Source organism: Lonchura striata, chromosome 1 (assembly GCF_050655825.1).
Source record: "Lonchura striata isolate lonStrDom1 chromosome 1, ASM5065582v1, whole genome shotgun sequence".
Classification (NCBI taxonomy): Eukaryota; Metazoa; Chordata; class Aves; order Passeriformes; family Estrildidae; genus Lonchura; species Lonchura striata.
Genome location: NC_140703.1, coordinates 20,400,647 through 20,426,816, shown reverse-complemented (window position 1 = coordinate 20,426,816; position 26,170 = coordinate 20,400,647). Strand labels below are relative to the sequence as shown.

At 48.9% G+C, this 26,170-nt stretch overlaps 1 protein-coding gene across 1 annotated transcript; it reads right to left on the bottom strand.

Moving 5' to 3' along the window:
- Positions 1–565: 565 nt before the first annotated feature.
- Positions 566–21,451, bottom strand: RNF169 (ring finger protein 169). The gene is made up of 6 exons (XM_021544029.4): positions 21,061–21,451; positions 13,953–14,029; positions 9,178–9,324; positions 8,365–8,477; positions 7,612–7,711; positions 566–5,786 (listed from the first exon to the last, which is right to left on the bottom strand). The coding sequence occupies exons 1-6, from the start codon at positions 21,434–21,436 to the stop codon at positions 4,587–4,589; spliced, it is 2,013 nt and encodes a 670-aa protein (XP_021399704.3). The 5' UTR covers positions 21,437–21,451; the 3' UTR covers positions 566–4,586.
- Between the last annotated feature and the right edge of the window lie 4,719 nt (positions 21,452–26,170).

The window sequence follows — 26,170 nt, the reverse complement described above, 5'->3', positions numbered from 1 at the left end:
ACCTTTGTTCCTTTTGGCGGGAATGGGGTCTGGCTTGTTGCCCTGGCTGTGCCAAGACATTCCCGGAGGAAACTGCACGGGGTCCTCAGTGTTTGTGAGAGCAAAGGGGAACAGCCTCTGGCAGCGTTCCCAGTCACACGGAAGTGCCAGTGCAGCTGGACATGGAGAAAGGGCAGCTTGAGTATGTCCTGCTGCAGATGCCAGGGATGCGCACAGGGTGGGTGAGCAGCTCCTGCCGCTTCCTGCCCACATGGAAAGCACAGGCGTGCTCCAGTGTGAAAGAGCTCTGCTCTGCCAGGGTGCCACACAGCAGGGTGCTGGGCTCCCTGGGATCTACAGCTGGATTTACCCCAGCCCAAACCCAGCTGCTGGGAGATCAGCTTCGGATTAAAAAGGGTTTGTCCCCAGAGGAAGCGGAACTCGGGTCTCTGAGCTTTTCCAACCAAATGATTTTGTGATTCTAAAATTACTGCACAACCTCCTTTGGACAGAGGCAAGTGTCACCAGTCTGGGACAAGCAGCAGTAGGATCCTGCTTGTTTCCAAGCACAGCAAGAAGCAGGGAGTTTCACTGTCAGAATCTGGTTTTATTCTGTTTGAACCTTGGCTTTTGCCCTGCAGTTCAAGTCCTGGTTGCTGTTAAATCAAACACGTTATTTGTACACGTTTGTTGGCATATTTCTGGTTTGTGACAATTGTTTCACAAGCAGGATTTACTCTGTTTCGAACAACAGAAGCCACAACATGACAGATGCCTGCATGTCATTCCACTCACACATTTCACACATGCAAGTCAGTGGTCCTTTGGTGCCTTCCATCGCTTTGTGACACATTCAGGTGAAGCCACGGGGGTTCAGCAGAGGCCAGAATGACTGTCAGGGTCTGCAGCTGGCCGGTGCTCTGCTGGCAAGCGGAGAACATGAAAGCACGACGACTTAAAGCGTTACTGGAGGGAAAAGGCGGCGACATCCAGGCTGGTGCTGAAGAGTTTGACAGCAAATACCCCATCCACCCATGACTGGCTGGAGGTTTTCCCATTTGCATAGTGCGTAGCTAACCCTGGAGCGGGCACGTGGCGGTGTTCCGCAGACACCGGGAGGGCACAGGGCAACGCCAGGCACATGTGGCACGCAGGGATCACACAGCTCCACGCTTCCCTCTGCAGAACAGCCCATGGGTCTCCGCCACAGACAGCATAGGGGTTCCGTCCCACGTCCCCCACTGGGCGAGAGGGTTCAGGTTCTCTCAAAATGCTTCCCCCCAGCCGTGGCACAAGCTCTTTGCCAACCTTCTGCCGGACAACTGGGAGACAGGACGGGGCTGTCCTGTCTCAGGGCCCGCAGCATTGCTAAAGGCTCATTTTCTAAAATCAGTGAGAGTCTTTAAGGCTTCAATCTCCCCCTTTGCTTTCACCGAGAAAATATAAAGAAGCGCTTGTTCAAGCTACACTTGGTGACTACTGTGCACTGCATGTACATAGCATTGGAAGAGAAATACTGACAGTATAGAACAACATCATACAATCACCTGGCACAATCCCTTTTGGCACTTTTCCTTCATTTATTTCATCTGGCTGACTCTGAACACAGACCTTTCTGTACGGCTTTTCCCAGGCAGAGAGCTCCAGAGGGTCAGAAAGCAACTTTCTGGGAGTCGGTGGCATCTTTGCCAGACACAGTCCTTCTGTCATGAAACCAACCCTAGCTCCTCCAGATGAGACATTCTGGGAGGACACTCCCATGCCTGTGCTGTCTCACAGCCAGCAAGGAACGCCTTCATCCCAGAGGGAAGGCAGCTGAGGGTTACAAAGGACTTCCAGAGAAGTGTGAATAAATACTTGATTTAATCTTGTGCTGCATCCACTGTTCAGCAGGAGGTATTTTCCTTCTCAGCTGGCATGATTTCTGGCAAAGGTGGTGTAATTCCTGACCTTTACAGGGGAGAAGCTGGATACTCCTGCTCTTTTGAGTGTAATTATTTACAATTTTTGTTGCTTTTTTGCAATCTTACACAAACTGGGAGAGTGTTAAATTAATAAAACATTCATCCTGGCTTTGCATCACTGCAACCCTTCCACAACATGATTGTGATTCCACATCCAAAGGTCTCCTTGAATGCAGATGCCATGGCCTGTGCATGATGTCTGGGGAGTTGGGATCTCTGTTTTGGGGGCAGCTGGGAGCATGAGGAGTCCCATGAAGCTTTTTTTGCCCAGGGATAAGCTCCAGCACAGGCACTGCCTCCTACACTTCTGCCCAGCTTGGATTTGGGATCAGGAAATTAATGCACAAACCCCTAAATATTATGAAATCTTTTCAAAATAAAGTATTTAAGACACTGGTATAGTGCATTGGGCTGTGAAATCTGTGTTAAGAGGGGAAAGAAAAGATACATTCAGTGTGTAAATCTATTTTTTTGTGGTGTAAACAGCCCAGGCCCAGCTGAACTCCCACAAACACCACGAGAAAAAAAGGAAACTGTTTAGGGAAGTCTGTTTGGGGCTCCAGGGATAAACCGCAGGAAAGGGGGCCTGTAAAAATAATTCCAAATCTAAATGCACCTGGAAAGTGCATATTGTAACTCAAAATGTTGGGAAAAACAGCCCAGATTCTGAATTAAAGCTGTGGCTTTCCCTCCTGAGCTCTGAGGGCAGATCCAGGCCATCACTATTTCTCTCTGTACTCCTCTTCTGGGTCCAATCAAGGGTCTGATTCCATAAGTTCCTTCTAATTCACAGCTGGACAGAGGAGCAGGTTTTGGTTTGGGTCAAAAGCACCTGCTTTAAGCAGCACCTGCCAAGTCTGCGGCACAAGAGAGGGCCTGGAGCGCCAAGAAGGCAGAGCAGGCCAGGTGTCAGCAGCCCCAGGTACAACTTGAACCATCCAGTAGTTTGTGTGGCAAGGAGATAGAGAGATATATATTATGGAATAATTGCTATAAGATTTCTCAAAACAAAAGTGCTGATCCGTTGAAATATAGTATTTAAAATATATAAATTTTACCCAATAAAATATAGGATTTCCTTTTTTTCCTTTTTTTTTTTTTTTTTTTTTTTAAATCCAGTTCAATTAGGGGAAAAGAATCCTGCCAGGGTCCTTACAGTGAAAAATAAAACCAGTTCCTGTTTTCTTTTTGATTGTTTAAGATGAAGGGAGAAAATTCAACCATTTTTAGATAGAGGAAATTGGACAATGCAGTTGTCTTAGATTAGATCTGTCTATTTATGTGCACTGGCTGCCCTCCCTGCACAGGATCCATAGGGAAGTTTGCCCCTGCACTGTGCTCATCCCAAGAACACCCCTGCCACCTGGCACACAGAGGGGCAGGACCAGTAATGCCACAACCCCAGACAAAGGTCCCCATGGGCCTCGAGAGTCCCTGTGAATACCCTGCAAGGCAGCTGCCAAAGACTGAGTGGGAAGGGTACTTTTTCATGGAAACAATCCATTAAATTAATCCATGGAAGAGGGTTAGAGACACTCAAGAGGGTGGCCTGCCACATCTGGGCACAGAACACAGCTCCACCAAGCCCAGGCTCTGAGCCATCTCTGCTCCAGGCAGCTTCATGCCTGGAAGTTTTTAGTGCATCACTCACCTGAGCTTTCTTAGTGGTTTGAGCCTGAAGCCAGGAAGCTGGAGCAGGGCAGCCTTTGGGACAGCTGGTCTCCTGTCCCTTTGGCTGCCTGGAGAGCAGAGCAATGTGCTAGATCTCTCGGGATGTTCCTCTGGGACGTGCAAGGACAGGCCTTAGTTGTGCTGAGACAGTTCTCAACTGAGCAAAGGACATGGCAGCTGGGAAGATGTCCTTCCAAAAACTCCCTGGACACTGTTTCCCTTTCTTCAATACTATAGGGATGAACAGGAAACCTGGGAGAAAAGCTCCCTGGGTCCCAGTGTTCACAGTGTGTGGCCCTAGCTGCTCCACCTGAGCTCTCTCCCCTGTCACAAACATGAAATTACAAACCCCTATCAGGTTTTTCAGTAAAAGCCTTATTTTAGGTCTTTCTTTTCACTGCACTTGGCTTTCTGCTTCAAGAAAGTGATGAATGATCTGTCCTGCTGCTGCAGACAGTGAGATATATTCATTTGGAAATACTATCGGAGAGCTCTGTTTAGGACTCCCCAGGAGAAATACAGAGCACGGATAAGAGGCTGACCCCACAACCAGATGTAGCCTGAGGGAGAAAATGGAGCAGGCAGAGAGAAGAAGACTCTCAGACAATTTTTATGAGCAAAGCTCAGATTTCTCCTGGCAAGGGATGGCCCTCATATCCCACATTCACAACCCTCCTAGCTGGGGATCCCAGGTGTGCCCGACTGTCTGTGGAGGTCTTGCAGTGTATTCACAGGGACAAAAGACAATTCCTTCAGACCAACTGACCAGAGAAGAGGATTTTTTTTTCTCATTCTCTCTTTTTTTTTTTAAATATGAAAGGACGCTGGCTTCTCTCTGAACTGGACCTAGAAATGCCTTACCACCAAAACAAAATACAATTATGTGGGTGAAGTAGGGCAAAAAATAGTTTTTGTATAAGATAATCTGATAAATCTCATCATCCTGTAGAAAGGCAACATCGTCCAGTAGTGCTACTTGGCACCCAGAGTGCTCTTGGACCGCAGGAGATACCGATCCAGACGGATTTTCCGCCTATCCACAGTCCTGTTCTCACTGTCGAAAATCCGCTGCAGGTGCAGGGCCAACCTCTTGTCCTCCTCCTCTTGCTGGAGCTTCTGCTCCACATCCCGAACCTCCGGAGGCAGGCCCACCTCCCCTGCCACGTGCCTCAGTCTTTTGACAGAGCCATTGTGCTCCAAGTGCTTTGTTTTGCAGCGTCTCTTCCGGCCCCGCCGCAGTAGCGGCGGCTGTTCCCCGATGATGTTCTCCACAGAGTTGCAGGTGCTGTTCTCTACATTGATCAGCTCACTGTTGTTCAGGTATTTCAGATGCTTTTTCCCCGGTGGCTTGATGGGGACTGCAAGTGTGCTGTTGTCAGGCAGCGATGCGCTGATGCCCATGAGTCTCCTGCTCAGCGCTTTCGGGCCCAGACTAAGACAGGATTTGTCCACAAATGCATTCACTTTTATGTCAGGGACTTCAGCCACTCGTGTGTTTAGGGAGGTTACACTTGATCTCACATCTAGTTCAGCAGCACCGTCATCAGTGGTTAAGGCCTGTGAACCCCTGTTCTTCTCACTCCCCCTTCCCAGCTTCATTTCACTGACTGACGGGAAGAAATCCAGCTCAGGGCAAGGCTCTCCTGTTGTGTCAGGTGGAAGGTGATCCACCTGCGCTTGTGGCTGCTCTTTAGTGCAACTGCTGGAGTTGGTGATGTCAGGAACCACGTCTTCCTCATGCTCCGAAGCCAAGGATGTAAGGGTTGCTTTAGAGAGAGTCTTTTTGATCTGACGCTCCTGAAATATCTGCTCCCATTTTTTCAGTATTCTAGGACTGGCCTCGTAGGTGGTTGGCTTCTGCAGGCTCCGGTTCAGGTTTCTGGGGGTGGATTTGATGATGAGCGGGCTCAGTACTCTGCCGTCGGGAAGCCTCTTTGGCGGGGTGCATGGGGAGCAGACGATCGGCTTGAAATGGTTGAGCTCTTCTGAGATGCTGTCGTTGCTCTCGGGGCTGATGGAGCGCTCTGGCCTGTGCAGGGCTGACAGGGAGGACACGGCGCTGAGGAGCAGGCGCTTGTCGGCCGTCAGGTCCGGGGCAGACAGGCAGCGGTTGTTCTGTGCGCACGACAGCACCCCGAGCAGCGGTGTTGATGCGCCCTCTCCGGGCAGCACCTGCAAGGCAAGGCAGCACAGCTGGGAACGGCCCGCGGAGCAGCAGGCGAGGGCAGAGCGGGAGAACAGAGGCTGGCTGCGTGCCCGACGGCCTTTGCTGCCCACAGCACCTTCCATGGCCCAGGTGGGACACGACCCCGGAGTCCAGCACCATCTAGGCATCAAATTTATTTCAGTCTAAGAGCTCTTGCCACAAGTAACAACCACTCCAATGGCAAAATCACACAGTCACGGGATGGTTTGGGTGAGGAGTGACTTTAAAGGCCATGTCATTCCACCCTCTTCCATGGGAAGGGACACCATCCACTAAACCAGATTCCTCTAAGCCCTGTCCAACCTGGCCTTGAAATGTGTTTTCTTTTTACCTGGATAAATCTGCCCATTTAGTGGTTAGATTGATGGCTGCACTAGATGACCTTAAAGGTCTCTTCCAACCTGGATGATTCTGTGATTCTGTGCAGACAAGAAGAAGCCAAGAGGCACTGCACTGCCCAGGCTGAAGGAAACCATGTTCCTCAGGCACTGCACTGCCCAGGCTGAAGGAAACCATGTTCCTCAAGGGAAATGATCTCCAAATTATTTTTTGTTCCCTTATGAGCTGTGGGAGAGAAAGAATAAGGACTTGGCCCAGATATAAGAGGTGCCTGGATGTGGGTCCTTAGGGATGCAGGTTAGGGGTGATTGTGGTGCTGTGTTGACAATTGGACTTGATGTCCCTGGATGATTCTCTCATTAAAAGCAATATTTCTTGTAATCTCTAACACAGTCCCTGAATGCTGCTACACTTGGGCATAATCCTGGCAATAAATAAATCAGAGAGGAGACAACACATACATCTGCAAATGGTCTTCTTCTTAACACTGAGATGAAGTATTTTCCTCCAGCAGCTAGTGTGTACAATAACAGCCTTTCCATGTTTAGTCCGAATGAAGGTTTTTTCTACTCACTTATTTTGAGGTCAAAATAAGCTTTTGGAATAGCCTGTACTAGAAATCTAATTGGTCATGTCCATAAGGCATCCCCTTAAAAAAGAAGACCAGTCCTTGGAGAGAAGGAAGTTATGGATGTTCACTCTGGGCTCAGTCCAGCTCCCATCAGCTCAACTGCACAGGTGTCTGTTCCCCACGGGATATCTGGATCTGAACCCTCTCCTTCTCCATCAGGAATGAAACCGATCCCAAGAAGGAGAGGTGTCAGCACAAGGAGGAGTAACATCCTAGCAAGAGCAGCTGGGTGGCTGCTGGGTGACTTTAGAAGTGTTCAAGGCCAGGTTGGATGGGGCCTGGAGCAACCTGGGATAGTGGAGGGTCTCCCTGCCCAGGGCAGGGGTTTGGATGAGCTTTAAATTCCCTTCCAATCCAAACCTACGATCCTATGAAGACCAGGCCTTTGGATTTGCTATAGTATGGAAGTGCCAATGTACCCTGATGTCAGGAAAGCAATGAGTTTTGCTCTGTTTAAACAGCTTTGGAGAGAAAGGGAAAGGAAGAGAAGATTATTTTCCTAAACGTCTAAAAAGTTTTTCTTTACCTGGCTGGGGATTCAGCTTTGAAAAGAAAATGAATCACAGAACAAAAGCCTGATGAGAACCCTTTAACTTCCAATTACCCTCCAATGCTACACAAGAACCCTGACACTGCCTGCTTTTCTGTTTAGTAATTCCTACCCCAGCAAGTTTTATTTGGAGCCGCAGGGAGGTGATTGGCCCCGTGGCGATAACACAGCACCACAAAGCCCATATTTTGTATCTCCAGATTACTGGTGCTGTGTAACCTCAGATAAGAACATTTACACACGGGAACCTGTTTCCGCATGCTGCTTGTACCTTTGTTTTGCTGGCTGGGGCTGATCTCTGCCTGCTTTTGGATCTCTCCTGAATGGTGTCATTGCAGCTCTGACTCCTCTTCACCTTGGAGGTTAAATTCCTGAAAAGCAGGCAGGTGAGAACAGGAGACTGTGACCTTAGGAACAACCAGCTCAACAGCCCTGGCAGTTGCTACCTGTGAGAGAGGTATCAGCCTCGGCAGCACCTGATTGGCAGAGATACTTCCTGTACCCTCGGGGAAGAGGGATCCAGGACTCCTGGATTAGTGTTCAGGAGCTCCACACTGAAACATGGACAACTCTGCCCATGGCCCATAATGAACTGGGGTCAGTGCTGAGCTTCCCTCTGCTTCCCACGTGGAAACACACCTGGTTATTCAGCTGCTTCCACTGCATCAGGCAGCAGCCTTCTGGGGAGTTTGGGGTTGATGCTGTCCCTTCATATCTGTGCTGCAGAAGGGAATCAGCACTCCTGAGTTCATCCTACAGAATTCTGATTTCTGACTAATGGTTTAAACATACAGGCAATGATTTTTCTCCTTCATGGGATGAACATTAACTTCCTTAACTTCCAGATAGGAAGTAATCAGACAGACACCACGTTCTACCAATGAGCCTGCTCTACAATTCCAGAAAAAAAAAAATCACTTATTTTAGATTGGAACCACCATTTGAATTAGAGCATGTCAGGTGTGTTTAAAACAAGTGGGAAGAACATCTTTAACGAACATTAAATAAAGTCTCAGCATCTTACCCTGAAAGGAAAGCAAAGGAGTAAGCACTGGTCTTGGAAACAAAAGCTGACCGATGTGTTTGCTTGCCCTGGAATGGTTCTTCATTCTCGGAATCCGAGAGACGTTCAGGAAACTGAAGTCAATCAAGGAACAGTTAGCTGACATGTACAACAAAAAGAATAACTTGGAAAATAAAGCTCTTTCTTGCAAAAATGTTGAAGATCCCCAAATCCCCCATTTCTGATTATCCTGATGGGACATAAGGCATAAATATTACAAAAACAAGCACATGGCTCCTATATATAGCTGTTAGTCATCAAGTAAAGGTAATTTATTGATCAAGAAAATGTGGGAAAATTCTAAAATACAGGTTACTACAGGGTATTGGTTACTCAGCCCCCATGGGTCAGTTTATTAAATGGAAATTTTAAGAGCATTTCCTGCAGAGCCTCCCAAATGAAATGGGAAATAGGCAGAAGTCAGCATGAGGAATGTGTTAAACTTCAGTTGTACAACTTCACTGCAGAAGATTAATGGAAAGGTATTCATGGAAATGCATATAAGCCTGAAGACCAAGGATATCCCCATAGCTATGGGGATTTGCTGTGTTGGGAAGAGTCACACAGCAGAGGGTAAAAAGGGGGACAGAAACCTCTGAAAGAACACCTGCAGTCATAACAGACCTTAGAAGACAGTTCTCATTAACAAGGATCTTCATAATCTGCCAGCTCATAGCCTTCATAAACTATGAAAACTCAGTCAAGGAATCCTGGAAAGCCAAAGAATGAAAATTTTGGTATGTGGGCAGGAAGGAGAAGCATGAGCTCACTTACACAGTCTTGATTCCCTTTCAGCACTACAGATTCATCTTTTTTCAGCTGTTCCTCCATTTTTCTTTTCCCTACATCCATGTCATCTAGGATGAACTTGTGAACAAGATCCTCAGATGTCTTTTCTTCTTGTAGTTTCTCTTCTCTCAGCTGGAACCAAAGAGAGGTAGAGAAGTTATAATTTGAAGTCCTACACTTACAGACTGGAAAGACCAAGTTTGGTCACATCATTTAATTTTGTGCCTTCATGTCTCTACTCCACGGTAGAGCCACTGCTTCTCTCTCACAATAATGTGAAGACTGGTTTGCTTCTATACCACGTTTGTGTTTTATACAAAAGTATCATGGATTTTATCTTCTTTGCAAAACAACAAAGGCACCAGGAGGCCCAGGGCTGGACAAAACCATCTCTGCCATTGTACTTTCTAAAATAGAGAGACAAAAGCTTTTCTCTACTTGTAGGTGATCATACTACAAAAATGTGCAACATTAGTTCCAAGCCAGCTGTTATATTTCAGTTTTAGCCTTCCAATGGCCTGACACACAGCACACACAATTTGGCAGACACACAACCAGCAGCATCTAAAATAAAAGGTGAGATGCAGCAATTCCCACATTGAAAGCTATGTGAGAGATGAAATCTCATTGTTTCACCAATGTGTTGGGATGGAGGAGATCCAGAGAGGCCACCTTTCTCCTGACAGCTGACTCCAGGCTCAAAGCCTGAATTCAGTTTCAAACAGGGAATGCCAGGATCTGGGGCACATGGACTCTGATGGGCTGCCTGTCCTGCTGCACTATTTTGCTCCTCACCTAAGGAATCAAACTCCCCTTTTTTGCCACGTTGGCTTTTTTTTGCAGACTTGTTGTCGAAACCAACAAGACCCCTTTTCTCCTCCTTTCCACTACCTTTTCCTGAGGAACAGGTTTGGTACCATCTGATTGTCCCTGCCCAGGGTAACCAGCTCCCTTCTCCCTCCATCACCCAGCCATTTTCCCAGCTTGTGTCTTGCCTCTTCCTCAACTTACACACAGCCCAGGAAAAGTCTACATGTATCTGCATATAGAACAGATCCTCCCTCCTTCCTCCATCCACCCTCCATGCAGAAGCTATCCAGACCTCTGACTGACACCTCTTTGTCCCGCTCATGAGCCACAGCACCAGGAATTCATATCCCTGGGCTTCTCCTCATACTTGGGCATAGGCATCTCAGGTGCTTAAGAAGCTCCCTAACTCAAAAAGGCAGTGGGGGATGATGCAACAACTCCTCATTCTTCTAAAAATATTTGGTGTTTTTTTTCCCTGCTGGAGGAAGGGAAAACCTCAGACGTATGGACATAAGGGTGACAAAGAAAACAGTAGTTCATGAGGCATGACAGGGAAAGCACATTGTGATTTTCAAATTGGGAAAGACCTAGATCCTACTGAATCCAAGCCCCCAGAAATGAGGAAGAGAGAAACAAGGAGGAAAATGAAAAAAGGCAGAAACCAGGAAAAACTCCACTGTTTGGCTGACTGTGAATGTTCAGCAAATATTTTCAAAGACCGGTTTGACTCCTTCATTAGAGTTGTTTTAAGATGTATCTTTAAATTCCTCCTCTATTAATAATCTCAAGCAATAACTACAACAGTGTCTGACTAACAGAGATTGTGACCACATGATGCAGACATGATGAATAGTCTGCTCTAAGTAAACAGTATTTCTGCCTTTTTTGAAGCATCTGAAAAACAAAATCACATCAAGATTTATCATAATTTTTTGGTTTTTTCCTGGCTGGCTGAAATACCACCCACCCAGCACTCATGCCATTCCTGTATTTCTCCTGTGGCACAAAGTTATACGTAAAATTTCACTTTTCTGGCTAAATTATAAAACCAAAAGACTCAAGAATATGTAACAACACACACAAATATTTAAGGATTTTGGGGAAATTCATGGCACAATTAGTGTGAGGTGACAACCAAAGCTTTGCTGACAGTGAAGTCAAAAAGGCAACAACTGGATTCTAATCCTAATTAACAGAATACAAAAAAGAACATAGGTCCAGAATTAATGCAAACAAAATCAAACTCTAATGATAAAATCTGTACTAATTTCAAAAATAATATTTTGAAGTACCCCTAATGTCAATTGTCTCCCAGAGAATTTCCTTCCAGACATGGCAATACTGCGCTGAGACAGGAGGACAAGAAACTGAAACAATGCAGTGTGAAACATGTAGCTTGGGAGAAGGACCTCATGTTATCTAAGCAGCATCTCTGAAATACTGGATGCAGGACCAACAGCTGCTGTGAGCAGCATGGTTATCAGAAAATGCATTTTAGTCCTTTTGGAGACCGCAGCTGCAGGGGGAAAAACTGCTGTACAAGTAATTGACAATCGTTCACTCAGGACCATAACTCCTGACACTAATATTTAATCCCAAAAGTTTGGCAAACTCACATTTGGTATATTCTCCTCCCTTCATGAGCTGTCCAAGTCTGCTGCCTCCTGGAGCCTGCTCCGTCTGGCCTGGCTCTGGGAAGCTGCATGTCAGCACATGCCTCAGGTAGGAGTTTCCCTCCCACTGTGTGTGCTTACAGCAACACACTTGCTAGTGACAGAAAGAGAGCTGGACAGGATGAGTTAGGGTTTTAGTACACAGAAAGGACAGCCTCCTCTGGAAAAACATAAAATGCAAGAGTACCAAAGGGCACAAAAGAGGAAAACCCAATCCTGCTATCCTGCACAGACAAAATTAAGCTATGAGATAATCCATATCAAATAAAATCTCTTCAGTACATAATTATGGCACCACTTTGTTTTCAACTGCACAAAGTGGGGAAGTGGGTCAAGAGTTCAGATATATAAAACAACTCACATCTGGGAGATGTAAAAAGGGTTGGAAATGCTCCTGTCCCTTCCTCAGGAGGAAAGCCCAGGTTATCCCCATTCCATGGGCAGGGAAGCTGGGATGAAACCCTGCGTCTTGAGACAGGGAAGAAAACCAAATCATATACAAGCTTAGATTCCCAAACCTGAGTTCTCCTTGATTCAGAAGTTCAGAGATACCACAAATCTCTTAATAAGTAGCAACAGTGACAATTTCAGATCAGTTTCTCTACAACTTCATGACAGGAGAGTAGAGCCACATGAGAGTCAGTCTCTCATCCCAGGAAAGAAGTGACAGGACAAGGCATCAAAAAAACAGGGGAAGTTTAGGTTGGGTATCAGAGTACGTTCCTTCCCTAAAAGGGTAGCCAGTCATTGGCACAGCCCCCAGGCAGTGATGGAGTCCGCATTCCTGGAGGGATTTAAAGCCATGTGGATGTGGCATGAGGGGACATGGGATAGTGGTGGCCTTGGCAGTGCTGGGGGAATGGCTGGACTCCATCTCAGAGGGCTTTTCCCATCTAAAGGACTCTGTGATTCTATTCTGATTCTGTGAATAAGGAAACAGTGTGACTGCGCCATCAGTTGTCCTTTTACCAGCAACATCTCACTGCCACTTCCTCTTATGATGATTCACAGAATCTTCTCCCACATGGCTCTTTCAGCTGAGCTTCACAAAAAGCAAGTTTAGGCTGGCAGGGGGAACAAACCCATCTCCCATCTGGCAGGGGGCAAGAAGAGAAAGGCAGCAGGCTGAACAAGAACCAGATAAAAACATGCCCAAATGCTAGAAACATCGTAAAGTATTTCCTTCTGACTGGAAGGGAAGGGAGAAGGGCTGGCACTGGACTGCACATGGTATCTTTTTGCTGTAGATGTAAAAACCTCTTCAGCTGCAGCCTGACCATGATGAAAATGTGCTTCCTTAAATTTCATAGAGAATTGTTGCTGAAAATGCCACATCCCATGACTTTGCACACACAATTATTCCTGCTGTCCTAGCAAAGCACCTCAACTGGAGAAGAGTTTGCAATTCCTATAATCAATTAATAAAATAGTCAGCTAAAGCTGTCTTAGTAACCTGCAGTGACAGTGCCCATCAGTGTTACTGATAATTCCATACCTGGAGAAGCAGAAATGATGACCCTTCCATGCTTTTTAACTGTCTCCTCACACATACAGGTTTCCCAGACTAGTTACTTACCTGACATATCACTTATTTTCCTACTCAGACAAGGCTGTTTTTCTAACTCAATGAGTGTCCCAGCTCTTTTTAAACTTGTTGAGATCTACAAGTGAAAACCCAAAGAAAATTCTTCAACAATGAAAAACCCCTCAGGTTCCTTCTGCCCAGCATATAAAATAACCAGTAAGGGGTTGTACCCATCTCAAGGGAATACAAGACAACAAAGATCAAAAATCTAAAAAAAAAAAAAATTAATGGACTTTAATTCCAAACCAGCTGAAAAGCCTTTATTCTCTCTTTTGTTGTTTTTTTTTTTTTCCCTCTAAATGACATTTTATTCTTGGCTAAAAAAAAAAAAAAAAATAGAAAGCTCTAGTTTGGAATAATTTGTTTCTGAAGAGAAGGATGTTTGAGGAGAAGGAGATGCCTTATGCTGCAAAAGCCTTTGTGGAATGGAATTATATCCACAACCAAACAGTCACTCCAAAGAAGGTGTATTTCCATGTTCTGGAAGGCAGACTAAGACAGTAAAATTTGGCTTCTACATGCTCAATTACAGCCATTTCCTTAACTGGCTGAACAGTAAAAAGAGAATAAATGACCTTTGTTAAAGAACAGGAAAAAAGAGCCCTTCAGGTTTCCCTACAGGTAGGATGGCATTCCTGCAGGAAATCCAAGTTTTTCTGGAAATAAAAAACACAGTAACTCAAAATACTGACCTTCCTTAGCTGGCTTTCATACTCTTCTCGGAGTTCTCCTGCTTTGCTTAATTTAATGGGTGCTCTGAATATAAAGTCTGGAAAGAAAAAGGGAAAAAAAAGAAATATTTTTTACTACAGGATAACTGGTTTTGGCTATTATTTCCCAAAAAGAGTGAGATCTCCAGAGGCTGCACAAGAGCTTCTGCAGCACTTTTTTCAAGCCCAGATGTTTATATTCTGCCACTGCTATCACAGCTCTGTTTAACACACAGAAACATAAGGAGGAGGATGGCCAAGAAATCCCACTTTGCACTTCCTGAGTTTCCTTTGAGATTCTCAAGAGTCCTTGACAAGCAGTTAAGCAATTGGGGGAGCACGGGGAGGATGTAAACACAGTGGTGAAGGAACAGCCAGGAGATGTCACAGGGAATCTGAGTCCGGGGAATAAACCCAGGCTTCAAGTACAGGGAATTTGAGTCCTGGGAATAAAGCCAGGCTTCAGGCACAGGGAACCTGAGTCCCGGGAATAAAACCAGGATTTAGGTGCCTGCTGCAGGCAGACATCCCAGGCACACAGGCTGCCAGCAGCGCACCCCGAATTCCCAGCCCTGCCCTTCTGCTGCTGAAGCCAGAGGATCGGGAACACTCCCTGTTTGCTCGGGAATGCCTCCTTCACATCCCCCTGTCCCACGGGTCCCGAGCAAGCACAGCCTTTCTCCCGCTTGCAGGGCACTCCCCAGACCAGTGTTTTGAAGCTGAGCCGGCAGGATGCTCTGTCTAGCAGAAGTTCCCCGCTCCCACTTCCTCCCTCTCTCCTCGGGAAGCCAGAAACCAAAAGCATACTGGCACAGGGTTATAGCTCAGCTTCTATCCCTGGAGTCTCTTATTCCCAAAGGAGCCCCTTGCTTGTATCAGCCTCAAAGCTCCCTCCCACATCTGTGCAGTGGAAGTCTGGGCAAGTTGCACTTCAGCTGGAGGAGCCTGGAGGCAAAAGGGAACAACCAGAACAAAACAACCACCCCCGGACAACCATCCTGGCTTTATCTGTATTGGTATTCCAGGCAGGGTGCAGCACAGCTCATCATCCCAACGTGCTACAGTCAGGATGGAGCAGGTTCGAGCAAGGAGGAAACATCAGGGGCACCTCCTTTCCCCTCCCTGCTAAAATTAAAGGATATAAACTAGCAGCTCCACCAGACGTTTTCAAAGAATCCCAAGATTATTTAGGCTGGGAAAGATGTCTGAGACTGTTGAGTCCAATCTGTGACCAATCCCACCTTGTCACCCAGCCCAGAGCACTGAGTGCCCCATCCAGTTGTTCCTTGGACACCCCCAGGGATGGGGACAGCACCACCTCCCTAGGCAGCCCCAGCCAATGCCTGACCACCATTCCAGCAAAGAAAGTCCTCCTGCTTCCCAAACTGAACGTCCCTTGGTACAGCTTGAGGCTGTTTCCTCTTGTCCTGTCCCTGTTCACTGGGAGCAGAGCCCAACCCCCCCTCCCCCTGCCAGCTGCTCCCTCCTGTCTGGGAACTGTAGAAAGCCAAAAGGTCTCCCCTGAGCCTCCTTTTCTCCGAGCTGAGCCCCCATCACAGAACTTCCCTTACATTCTGTCTCCAAATGAAAGGCAGATGTCAGGGTGGGTGAATCCAACACCCAGTGACAAGCTGCGGGCTGTTTTGCTGGGCATCCTCTGCCTCATGGCCACATTTCCCTCGTCCCTGGGGACAGGTCACAGCCCTGGTGCCCAAACATGCCACTTCCAGACTGATGAAATCCCGTTTGTCCTGCTTTCTCCTAGTTTCCCCTTCCAAAGTTCCATGAGAGCCCTGTAACTTCAGTCCCTCCTGCCGGCGAGGGTGAGTGCAAACTCCACAGGCAATGCCGGAGCTGCGCAAATCACACAGCATTTCTTTAGTATTCAGAGGGAGAAAAAGCATCTCAGGTAAGCAAACATTAAGCATATAAATCATAATGTCTCTCTTCTCATAAAAAAACTGCTGTTTCCTTGTGCTCACATGCCTGCAAGAGCCAGGCTCGTTTTTAAAGGGAAACATCCCAAGTGTCCCTACACATGTGATAAAAATCCCAGGTGATGCTGATGCTGGGGAGGCCAGGCTGCATTCCTGCTCCTGCTTCTGCGCCTGCAACCAGCCACACTGGAAACCTTCCACAGGCTTCCCAAAATATTTTTTCAATTGTGTCCTTGAGTGGTTCCAGTTCTTTGTGAACTTTATCAAGCTGAAATTTCCACTGAGACAGTCCCAAGAGCAGCAGCAATCTGTAACTCGCCTGCAGCAAACTTCAATTACTCCTCAATGTTTAAGGCTTGTCTCCAACTAAAAAGGTGGAGTTTTCCCCTCCAGGGCACAAGCTAACCCGAAGGAAACACGCAGCAGGAAAGATGAGCCACTTCAACTCTCTCATTTGTCACCTGGCTTCAGCAAGCTGGAGGAAATTTTAAATAATGGAGTAACATTTATATCTAAGTTGTGGTGGTTGAGCTACAAGGGTCCAACAACAGGTGAAGGCAACTTTATCAATAGTATCTTTATGTACCAACTTGTATATTTTACAGATGGGTCAAAAAGAGATAAGCCCCAAATTTCCAACTCCGTATAGAAGAGGTGAAAACAAAAATGTATGCAAAGATGTACAACTGCATTTCACAGAACTCCAGAATGGAGTAAAAACCCGAAGGCTGAAAGGGACTACTATGGGTCACCTGGTGCCACCTCCCTGCTCAAGCAGGGCCATCCCAGAGCACAGGATTGTGTCCAGAAGGTTCTAGAATATCTCCAGTTAGGGAGACTCCACACCCTCTCTGGGCAGCCTGTTCAGTGCTTGGTCATTGCACAGGAAAGAAGCTCTTCCTCATGTCCAGCTGGAACTTCCTGGGCTCAGTCCCTGCCCGTGGCTCTGGTGCCATTGCTGGCCCTGGAGCAGAGCCTGGGCCCTGCTCTGCCCCTCCTGCACACAGGGACACCCAGGGACAGCCAGGGATACCCAGGGACACCCAGGAAACCCAGGGACAGACAGGGCTGAGGCCCCTCTCACTGGGGTTCCTTTCCAGTCTGAGCAGCCCCAGCTCCCTCAGCTTCTCCTGGGCACGGAGATGCTCCAGGCCCTTGCTCAGCTCCCAGAGCTCCAGGGGCAGCATACCCTCTGCTGACAGGGCAGAAAGGTGCTGCACCCAAGGATGCTTCTGTCAGCACAGAACCATTCCAAGTGGAACCAGACCAGTCCTTGAACTGGGAGCAAGCTGAGGTGATCGGTGCATCACATGTCTGGCACATCTCCCCGACCAATTCTGTATGTTCAGGTCCAGGACAAGGCTGCTCAGCTAGTTCAGTATGTGCCACCACCTAGGACAACAGCAAAGCAGGCAAAACCATGGAAGAAAAGGCTTTTTACTTGATTTTGCAGCAAATCTCCTGCTTGCCCTTCCTCTTGAGTGATCTGTGGGTCAGTAGAATTGGTTCCTGAATGAAGCTGACTCTGCTGAGAGGGCTGCTCCTTCCCAGCCTGGAGAGAGCACCAAAACAGTTGTGGTGGCAGATCGAACCTGGCATCCTGCTGTTTTATGCTGGCAGTCAAGAGTTGCATCATATTGTGCTCAGTCTTGGAAAAAACAACTGATTTCTGCACTATTTGAGAAGACAAAGGATTTTCTAATTATTTAACACTGGTTTTCTTTATAAGAGGCATCTGACTTGCAGCCTCAATCCCCTTGAATGAGTCCATCCTTTCCACACCAGCTCGGAAGTGTGTCTTACACCCCATCTCCATGGAGCCGCACTCCGGACCAGAACATTTTAAATTTACTGGCAAGAGATTCAGAAACCTCCATCTGGCAAATTCAGCAACATGGGCTGGCTAAAAGTAAAGCTGAACTTGATTCAGAACCTTTCGAGTCCCTGTCAGTTGTTCAGAGGCTCCTGGATTTTGCCAAACTGATGCCATCAGGCAAGTCCCAGCTCTGCCACCAGCAGCAGTGAATCCCCCTCACCCCCAGCTTCCACAGAAACTTTCAGTAGGCTCTGCAGCTTCCCTTTCCCTTGAGGTTTTCACTACTTTTCCTTTTAACTCCTGGCAGTTAACAGTGGCAGTTGAGGATGAAATCTTAAATGTTTCAAAATATAAAACAAGAAGTTAGGAATTTTCTGACCCTAGTACATGTGTAGCCATTACTCAACTGGAAAATTATTTTCCAAGAGTTAATGATCTGCTGCCATGCCTCTCACACTGACCGCTGAAGCTAGCTCTGGGATAATTTAAGTATTGTGGAACACTGGAGAGAGAACAATGAGGAAAAAAGTGGGGGTGCAAGCCCTCTGATAGCCTTACAGCAGTTACTGCCCCCAGAGAGGCACCCTATCCTATCTTCCTAGGAAATCTTTAATTTGACTCATCCCACCAGCATTACAACATCCTGACAAGGAGGAAAAAAGGTATGGTGTCAGTTTTAATCAGTTTGATGTGGGGTGCAAATCACTGCTTTTCCAGAGACAGGGAAAGGCTTCTTTGGGATTGCCACTTCCAAACCTGTAGCACTGTGCTCTTGAAACAAAAAAACAACTAGTGACAGTCTACAGAACAAAAGAAATTACAGGAACTTAAGGAAACACCAGGAAATGCTCAAGAACTAGACTGGTTTGGTCCAGCGGGGAAAGGGGAAAACCGTTGCCAAAAAAGGACTGAGAGGAAGGAGGGGGAAGTAATTTTACAAGTCTGGCAAAAACACGCCACCCCTCTTGCACAAGCATCAGTTAGTGATTGTTGTGCATTGCTACTGGGTAGGGGAGAAACAAAAGAAATCTGATTCTCTGAAATGTGAATGCACTTATTTTCTTACAAATCAGGCTGAGCACCTCGCTGCAAACATATTCTGCTCCTTCTCCTTGGCCAGCTGAATCCTCAAACACACACCCGTAGTCTCCAAGCCTCCCATCTGCTGCTCCTCTCTGCCTTCCAAGAATTCCACAAAGCAACTGTTTTAATATAAGAAACCTCATTTAGCAAAGCATTGCAGCCAGCACTGCAGCTTTAGCTCCGAATCTGACCGTACAGCAGCATCTAGGGCGCCTTCCCAAGTGCTCTACGGAACTTGGGAAATGCCCACAGAGAGGATGTGGGACCCATGGGCCACTTGACTCCCTCGGGAGCCACAGCTGGGGCAAGGCTGAAGGCAGCAGGGCAGCTCCTAGGGAATCAGATGCCCAGGAGCTCTCAGGCAATCCCAGCCCATGCCAGGCAGTGAGCATGTCTCTGCTGATTTCTATCCAGTTCTGTGTGACAACTGCCGTGACAAGGACTTTGTACCTATTTGGTCACTCAGTACAGAATCCCCAGCCTCAGCCAGGGTTTGAGGGCTCTTTGAGCCCACTACTATGGAATAATCAATCCCAAAGGGAATAACAAAAACTGGGACATGAAACCATGATAAATGAGCCAGTTTAAGATGGAATAATGAAGGTATGTCAAGTGGTCATACTGAGTAGTTTTAAAGATTTTGCACATTTTAAGAGATTTAACTGAATATCTGAGCTTAATCAGTTTTTGATAACAGAATCACATAATAATGTCTTACATGGTGAAATGGCTGGCTCAGTGGATGAGCCCAGAGCAGCAGGTGTTGGAAGAGACTGATAAATCGCCTCATTCCACCCCTTGCCACGGGTCTTCCACTGTTCCAGGCTGCTCCAAGCCCCATCCAACCTGGCCTTGGACACTTTCAGAGATCCAGGGGCAGCCACAGCTGCTCTGGGCGCCCTGTGCCAGGGCCTCTGCACCTTTACAAGGAAGAACTTAATTCTCAATATCCCATCTAAACCTGGTGAGAAGCCGTTCCCCTTTGTCCCACACACATCTCACCCAACTCAGGACAAGCAGAGAATTAAAACTAATTCTGCTTTAAGAAGCCCAGCTAAGACACTGCACAAGCATTCCTGCAGTATGGCGGGACACTCTCATCCAAGGAGTCCATTTAAGCATGGCTGACACCACCGCCCTGGAGCAGAGGTTGATTCAGGGAGTTCTGTCCTCCAGAGGAACCGCTCCCACCACTTCAGCTCAGCTCCCCCTGGACAGCCCATCTCTTCAAGGATTCAGCAAATCCTTCCCTGTGAAGACTTCCTAAATCTCTTCCAGGTTAGTGGGGTTAGTTCAAACCAACAATTTAAGCTGTTTAAGCTCATCCTGCTAATTCTTCCCACAGCCAATTAGAGGGTGCTGACACAAGCATGAAGTGGGAGACCAGAAACACGCTCGGAAAGGAATGGGTTGGGCTAAAAGGATGTTTATCTGTAGCTTAAATCCTTGTTTGCCCTACAGCGTTCCCCTCAGTGCTGCTATGCTCCAACATCTCTCCAACCAACAGATCCCAGAGCATCCTGAGTTCTGACAACAGTAAGGTGGGCATCTCCAGCAGCTCCCACCCGGAAAGACCAATGCCACTGTTTCACACGAGGATTTATTTTGAAGGGAACACAGGGAGCAATTTTCTAGGAGTTGAGAAGGCACCTGGCTTTGGAGGCAGGGAGGAAACATGCAGCTAAAAGCCATGAACACAGGGATGAAGGACTTTTTTCACATCAGTAAGTCACTAGGACTTTTCCATGGTGCAAAACCCTTCCTGTCTTGATGCAGTACAAACCTGCCCAACTCCTGGCAGCACCGTTGGAACCGTTCACTTTTGGGCCAACGTTACCAAAAAAACACCAGAGGAAGTGGGGAAACACCCTGCCAGCCGGCATCCCCTCCAGGGCAGGATGTTCTCCATGCCCTGCACGTCCCGATGCCCCAGAGCAGGGTGGCTGAGCCTCAGTGTCCCCTCCCAGCTCGGTCCCCAGCACTCGGGCTGAGCCCCCGCCAGCTCATCGCACCTCGGCGCCTGGCCCCGCCCCCAGGCAGAGGCCCCGCCCCATCTCCGCGGATTCACGGCACGTCCAGCGGAGGCCACGCCCCCCGGGCTGAGCTCATCGCACCTCCCGCCAGCCGGCCCCGCCCCCCGGGCTGAGCCCCCGCGAATTCCCCGCGACTCCGCGGCAGCCACGCCCCCGCCCCCGCGCCCCCCACCCCTCCCGCTCCAGCAATGGGGGGGGCGCAGGTGCCGCCGCCGCCGCACCTTGGTCCGGCAGCCGCCGCTCCCCGCCTGCTGCTCCGGCGGCCGTGGTGGCTGCGAGCTCGGCCTGCTGCCGCCGGGCCCGTGTAGAGAGGCGGCTGCGGCACAGCGGGCAGCAGAGGCCCGGGCCCTGCAGGCAGCGCTGGAAGCAGGCGAGGCAGAGAGAGTGGCGGCAGGGCGGTGTCACCGCCTCCACCAGCGCCTGCCGGCACACCGGGCACTCGGCCACCGACAGCACCACCGCGTCCTGCTCCTCCTCGGCCGCGGACCGGCCCCGCCGCCGCCGCCCCCGCACCGCGGCCCGGCCGCCGGCACCCGCTGCCGCCATCTTCCCACACTTTGAAGAGCCGCGGCGGCCACGCCCACCCGCATAATTCATGAGGGGACGCCCCCCGCGGGTCATGGTAAAAAGCGCCGCGCGCCGCTCCCGCCTTTGCGCCGCTCCCGCCCACTCATGAATATTCATCGCGCTAAAGAAGGTCCCGCTCTTTGTCGGGACGGGCTGGTCGCCAGGTTTGTTGAGGACAAATAATGAAATCACAGATGGTTTGGCTTGGAAGGACCCTACAGATCACCCAAGGCTACCTCTGCCATGGTCAGGGACACCTTCCCCTGTCCCAGGCTGCTCCAAGCCCTGTCTAACCCGGCCTTGGACACTTCAGGGATTCAGCGGCAGCCACAGCTGCTCTGGGTACCTGTGCCAGGGCTTTTCCATTCTCACAGGAACAATTATTTCCTAATATCCCATCCAGCCCTGCCCTCTGGCAGTGGGAAGTCATTCCCTGTGTCCTGTCCCTCCACACCTTGTCCCAAGTCCCTCTCCAGCTTTCCTGGAGCCCCTTTAGGCTCTTTAAGGGGCTCTGAGCTCTCCTCACATGAACACCCCCAGCTCTGCCAGCCCGTGACTGTAGCGAGTAGATGGTCTCTCTCCGTCCTTATTCCGACCCAGGAGCCTTTTGTTTGGTCTTCCCTCCACTGTCTGGCTGAGGAAGGGAGTGACGGAGCAGCTTTGGTGGGTACTCGGTGTCCAGCCAGAGTTAAGGCACCATGGATGGTGACTCAGAGCAAACCAGAGGAGGCAAAGCCTCTGCATCAGTTGCTATGGAAATCTCTTGCACTTCTCTTCTGCTTTTCATCTCTTTACTGGGCCACCAAACCAATCTGTCTTTTCATCATATTTTTGCACCCTCTCTGATGAAGCCTCTCAGCTATGCTGGGTTGACAGAAGAGAAAATGTGGCTGCAGAGGCAGAGGTGAAGCCCTATACCTTTGAGCCTCCTTGAGCAGGTTCCTCACTCCTTGGCTGGAAAGAGGAAGGGGTGATTCTTGGCCAAGGAACACCCTCTGCATGTGTACCAGGAACTTGCTGGGGGATATTATTAACTTTGCATCTCACCCACATGTCTATAGTTGTGGCTGTTGAATGACTAGAAGGATACCAGCATGTGGATACCTGCTGTTGTGGGCTCCATGAAATGCCAGTTGACAAAAAAGTTGCTTCTTGTGAAAGAAAAATTCTGTACTGACTTTATTGAGATGAATTATGGCAGCGGTTTGGGACTGGAGCCCATCCAGCAATTTGTGTGTCTGTCCTGTAGATGTTGCTGCTGGCCAGAGCCAGATGGAGCATGCTGCTCCCGAGTTCTCCACAAAGCTGCTGCTCCCGGGATCAGCCTGGCCTGGGAGCTGGGTACTGGGGAGCCCCTGGGGAGAGACAGAGAACGTGGCAGTAGGAGACACATCCCCACCAAAGTTAGGTGTAGGACAAAGAGCTGTGCAGAGCTGTAGCCCTCTGCAGGGTCCCAGGCACACTGGATTTGGAAAAGGATCTCTGCCAGCTGTACTCCCAAATTACTTCTGTGCATCCAGCCTGCCCTGGATGGAACTTGGTTTCTGTGTCTCCAGCTTCTCTTCCAGCCCAAAGCCCCACAAGCGGCAATGATTTGACATGGCCAGAGTGCAGGGTTAAATGGAAGGCTGGGAACAAATATTTTACAACAAGAATCATCCAAAAATGGCCCAGGTTGCCCAGGGAAGCTGTGGTTGCCGCATCCCTGGAAGGGTCTAAGGCCAGGTTGGATGGGACCTGAAGCAGCCTGGGACAGTGCAAGGTGCCCGCGGCAGGGGGTAGCACTGCGGGAATTTGAGGTTCTCCCGCTCCGCAGCCCTCTGTGATTCTACAGCTTGGGATGTGTGGAGCTCAGGGCTGGCCTGCAGAGGGAATCCTAAGCCCATGCAAGGCTCCAGCCTCAAATCCTGGCGTCCCCAGCCAAAAACCTCAGCCTTGCCCAGCCTGTCATGGAGCATTTCTCTGCTTCTCAATTCTCCTGAGGAGCTGGCAGGGTTTTGCCACCACTATTTCTCCTCCCAGTCCTCCCAGCGATGATGCTGCCCCAACCAGGCTGATCTCTTCCATGGGTGCAGGTGGGACGTGTTATGGTGCATTCAGGAGGTACAGACAGGCCCATGACATTGTGCTCTCCCATTTTTCCTCTCTATCCTTCCCCTTTGCTTTAGTCAGCCTTTCTTCAGCTGGTCTCCATGCCTGGAGGAGAATCCCTTACCACTGTCCTCTCTGTATCTCTGGTTTGTACAGATTACAGACTAGTCATTTGGGTTTGTGCTTGGCAACATGCTCAGATTCTAAAAAAAAATGACCAGCTTTCCCATTCCAGGTTGGACTATGTGCTTCCATCTGTGAATTACCTTCTTAAGCCTCACCAGTCACTGGCTGCCTTAAACCCTCAAAAAGGTGTGGCTTTAGAGCTCTTCAAAGCCCACCCGCCCTCAAGCAAGCTGGAGTTTCACACATTGGAAAGGAGTTCATGGGAAACACTCTGATGAACATTCCCCAGACACAGTCACCTTCAGGAGACCTCTGAGGCGCTGGATCATCCAGCAGGATAGGAATAGGGAATTGTGGATGGATTGGGTTGGAAAGGACATTAAAGCTCATCTCATTCTAACCCCCTTCATGTGGGCTTCAGTGACACCTTCACTGTCCCAGGCTGTTCCAAGCCCTGTTCAGCCTGGCCTTGGACTCTTCCAGGGCTCCAAGGGCAGCCACAGCTGCTCTGGGCAACCTGTGCCAGTGTCTGCCCACTCTCACAGGGAGGAATTCCTTCCTGCCTAATCCTGCCCTCTAGTTTTTGAATCCCCAACTGAGGAGAGGAAACCCGTGAGGCTTCAGGCTTAGGATGAGAACTGTGTGAAGGTGTGGCACAAGGAAAATATGGACTTTGCTCCATTTAGCTCTTCTGTGGTGTTCTCTGCAGGGTGATGGGTGATGCATGCTGATAACAACATGATTAGTCGTTGCCTGACCAGCATCCTGGCCTGTCCCAGCACCCGGGAGGCAGCAGGACCAAGGCAGTGCCTATCCTGGTGCTGAGTACTGCTGGAGCACCTTGAATCCTGGGGGCAATCCCAGGTCACTCACTCTGAGGAGGACAGCAGCTCCTCTGTTTCCGAACAGGACTTACTCCTACAGCCCAGTTCCTTCAGACCGGCTTCCAACAATTCTGAGTCCTGCAGGTTTCCAGCTCCGTTGCTTACAGCTGACATCCCTCTCATGTGCATTTCTCCTCGCCCATGCTGGATCAAATGTCAGGGATGCAGGGCTACAAACTTCCAAGGAGAGGTGTAGTGTGCAGCCAGCTCCTCCAGCCTCCAGCCTGGCCAGCTCACACTCCAGCCACTGGGCTTGCAAGGTGGGGAATGCTATCAGAGCCATGCTGTTTACTCAGTAGTTTGCAGGAGATTCTGTTTTCATTCTCATTAAAAAAAAAAAAAAAAAGGAATTGTCTTGTCTTCTTGATTGCCCAGAAAACATAAAGTGAGTTTGACCTAAAGACTCAGGAACCAGAAGACAAACAGAACACACCCATATTTTGTTATTTGCAGGCCAATGCCATGTTTTTTTGGAGCCCGATTCATGATCACAGATGGATTGATGTTGGCAGTATTGAACTTTCAGACAGATTCCTTCACTGATGAAGATAAAGAGCCTTGGTTTGCCAAAGGGTGAATGTATTCTTTATGAGACCCAACAGAGATGTAACACAGCACCTTGCTCCTGACAAGGCTGGCTTTTATTTCCTGGGTCTGCACTTAGGACATGCCTGAACTTTCCCATAAGTTTTAGCCCTGATGTGGGGCCAGGATCTACAGTCCTGAATTCAGCTGTTGCTGTTGCAGCAGAGGCACAAAATAACTTCATTGACCTGGACTTCGTGTCCCCATTTTTCTAACTTTCATAACTTGACCACAGCACTGTGCTACAAATGGGCTTTTCAAGTCAGCCCTGTGCAAAGGAAGAACTGGGAGAGGAGGTACCAGCTTTTCATGGTGAGAGCTGGAAGGAGCCTGCTGTTTATCCAAACCCCTTTAAACATCTTTATCGAGGCATGAGGGGAAAATAGAGGGGCATTGCTAGAAAAACTTGCAAAGAGCTGGAAATGAGTGGAGCAGTGAAAAAAGGGAAGTGGCATTAGGTGGTGACAACTTTAATCTCTGGGTCCAACAGCAGCAGGACATGGAGCTGCTGGAGAGAGTCCAGAGGAGGTCCTGGAGCTGCTTCAGGGCTGGAGCCAGGCTGGGAGAGCTGGGGGTGCTCACCTGGAGAGGAGAAGGATCCAGGGAGAGCTCAGAGCTCCTTGCAGAGCCTAAAGCAGCCCCAGGAGAGCTGGAGAGGGACTGGGGACAAGGCATGGAGGGACAGGACACAGGGAATGGCTTCCCACTGCCAGGGAGCAGGGATGGACATAGGGAAGAAATTCTTCCTTGTGAGAAGAATTCCCATTTGTGGTTGGCCCTGGAATGTGACAGCACAGCTTGTGCTCTCTGTAGAGGTCGGTGCCAGATGATGTGCAGAGTGTCCCTGGATTCTGGGCTCCTGTATCCCCAGAGTTCCTGGGTCCTTCAGCAGAATCCCACTTGCCATTCCCAGGGGAGGGTACTGAGTGGTAAAATTGTCATTAGAGCTGGTAAACAACAGATTGTGACCATCCCTGCAGATGTTTCAGCCCTGTCCTCTGCTCTGCACACTGGGCTGTGCTCTTGGAGGGTCCCAGGTCATCCTGCATGGGAAGAGCCAAGGTGGGGTGAAGATTCA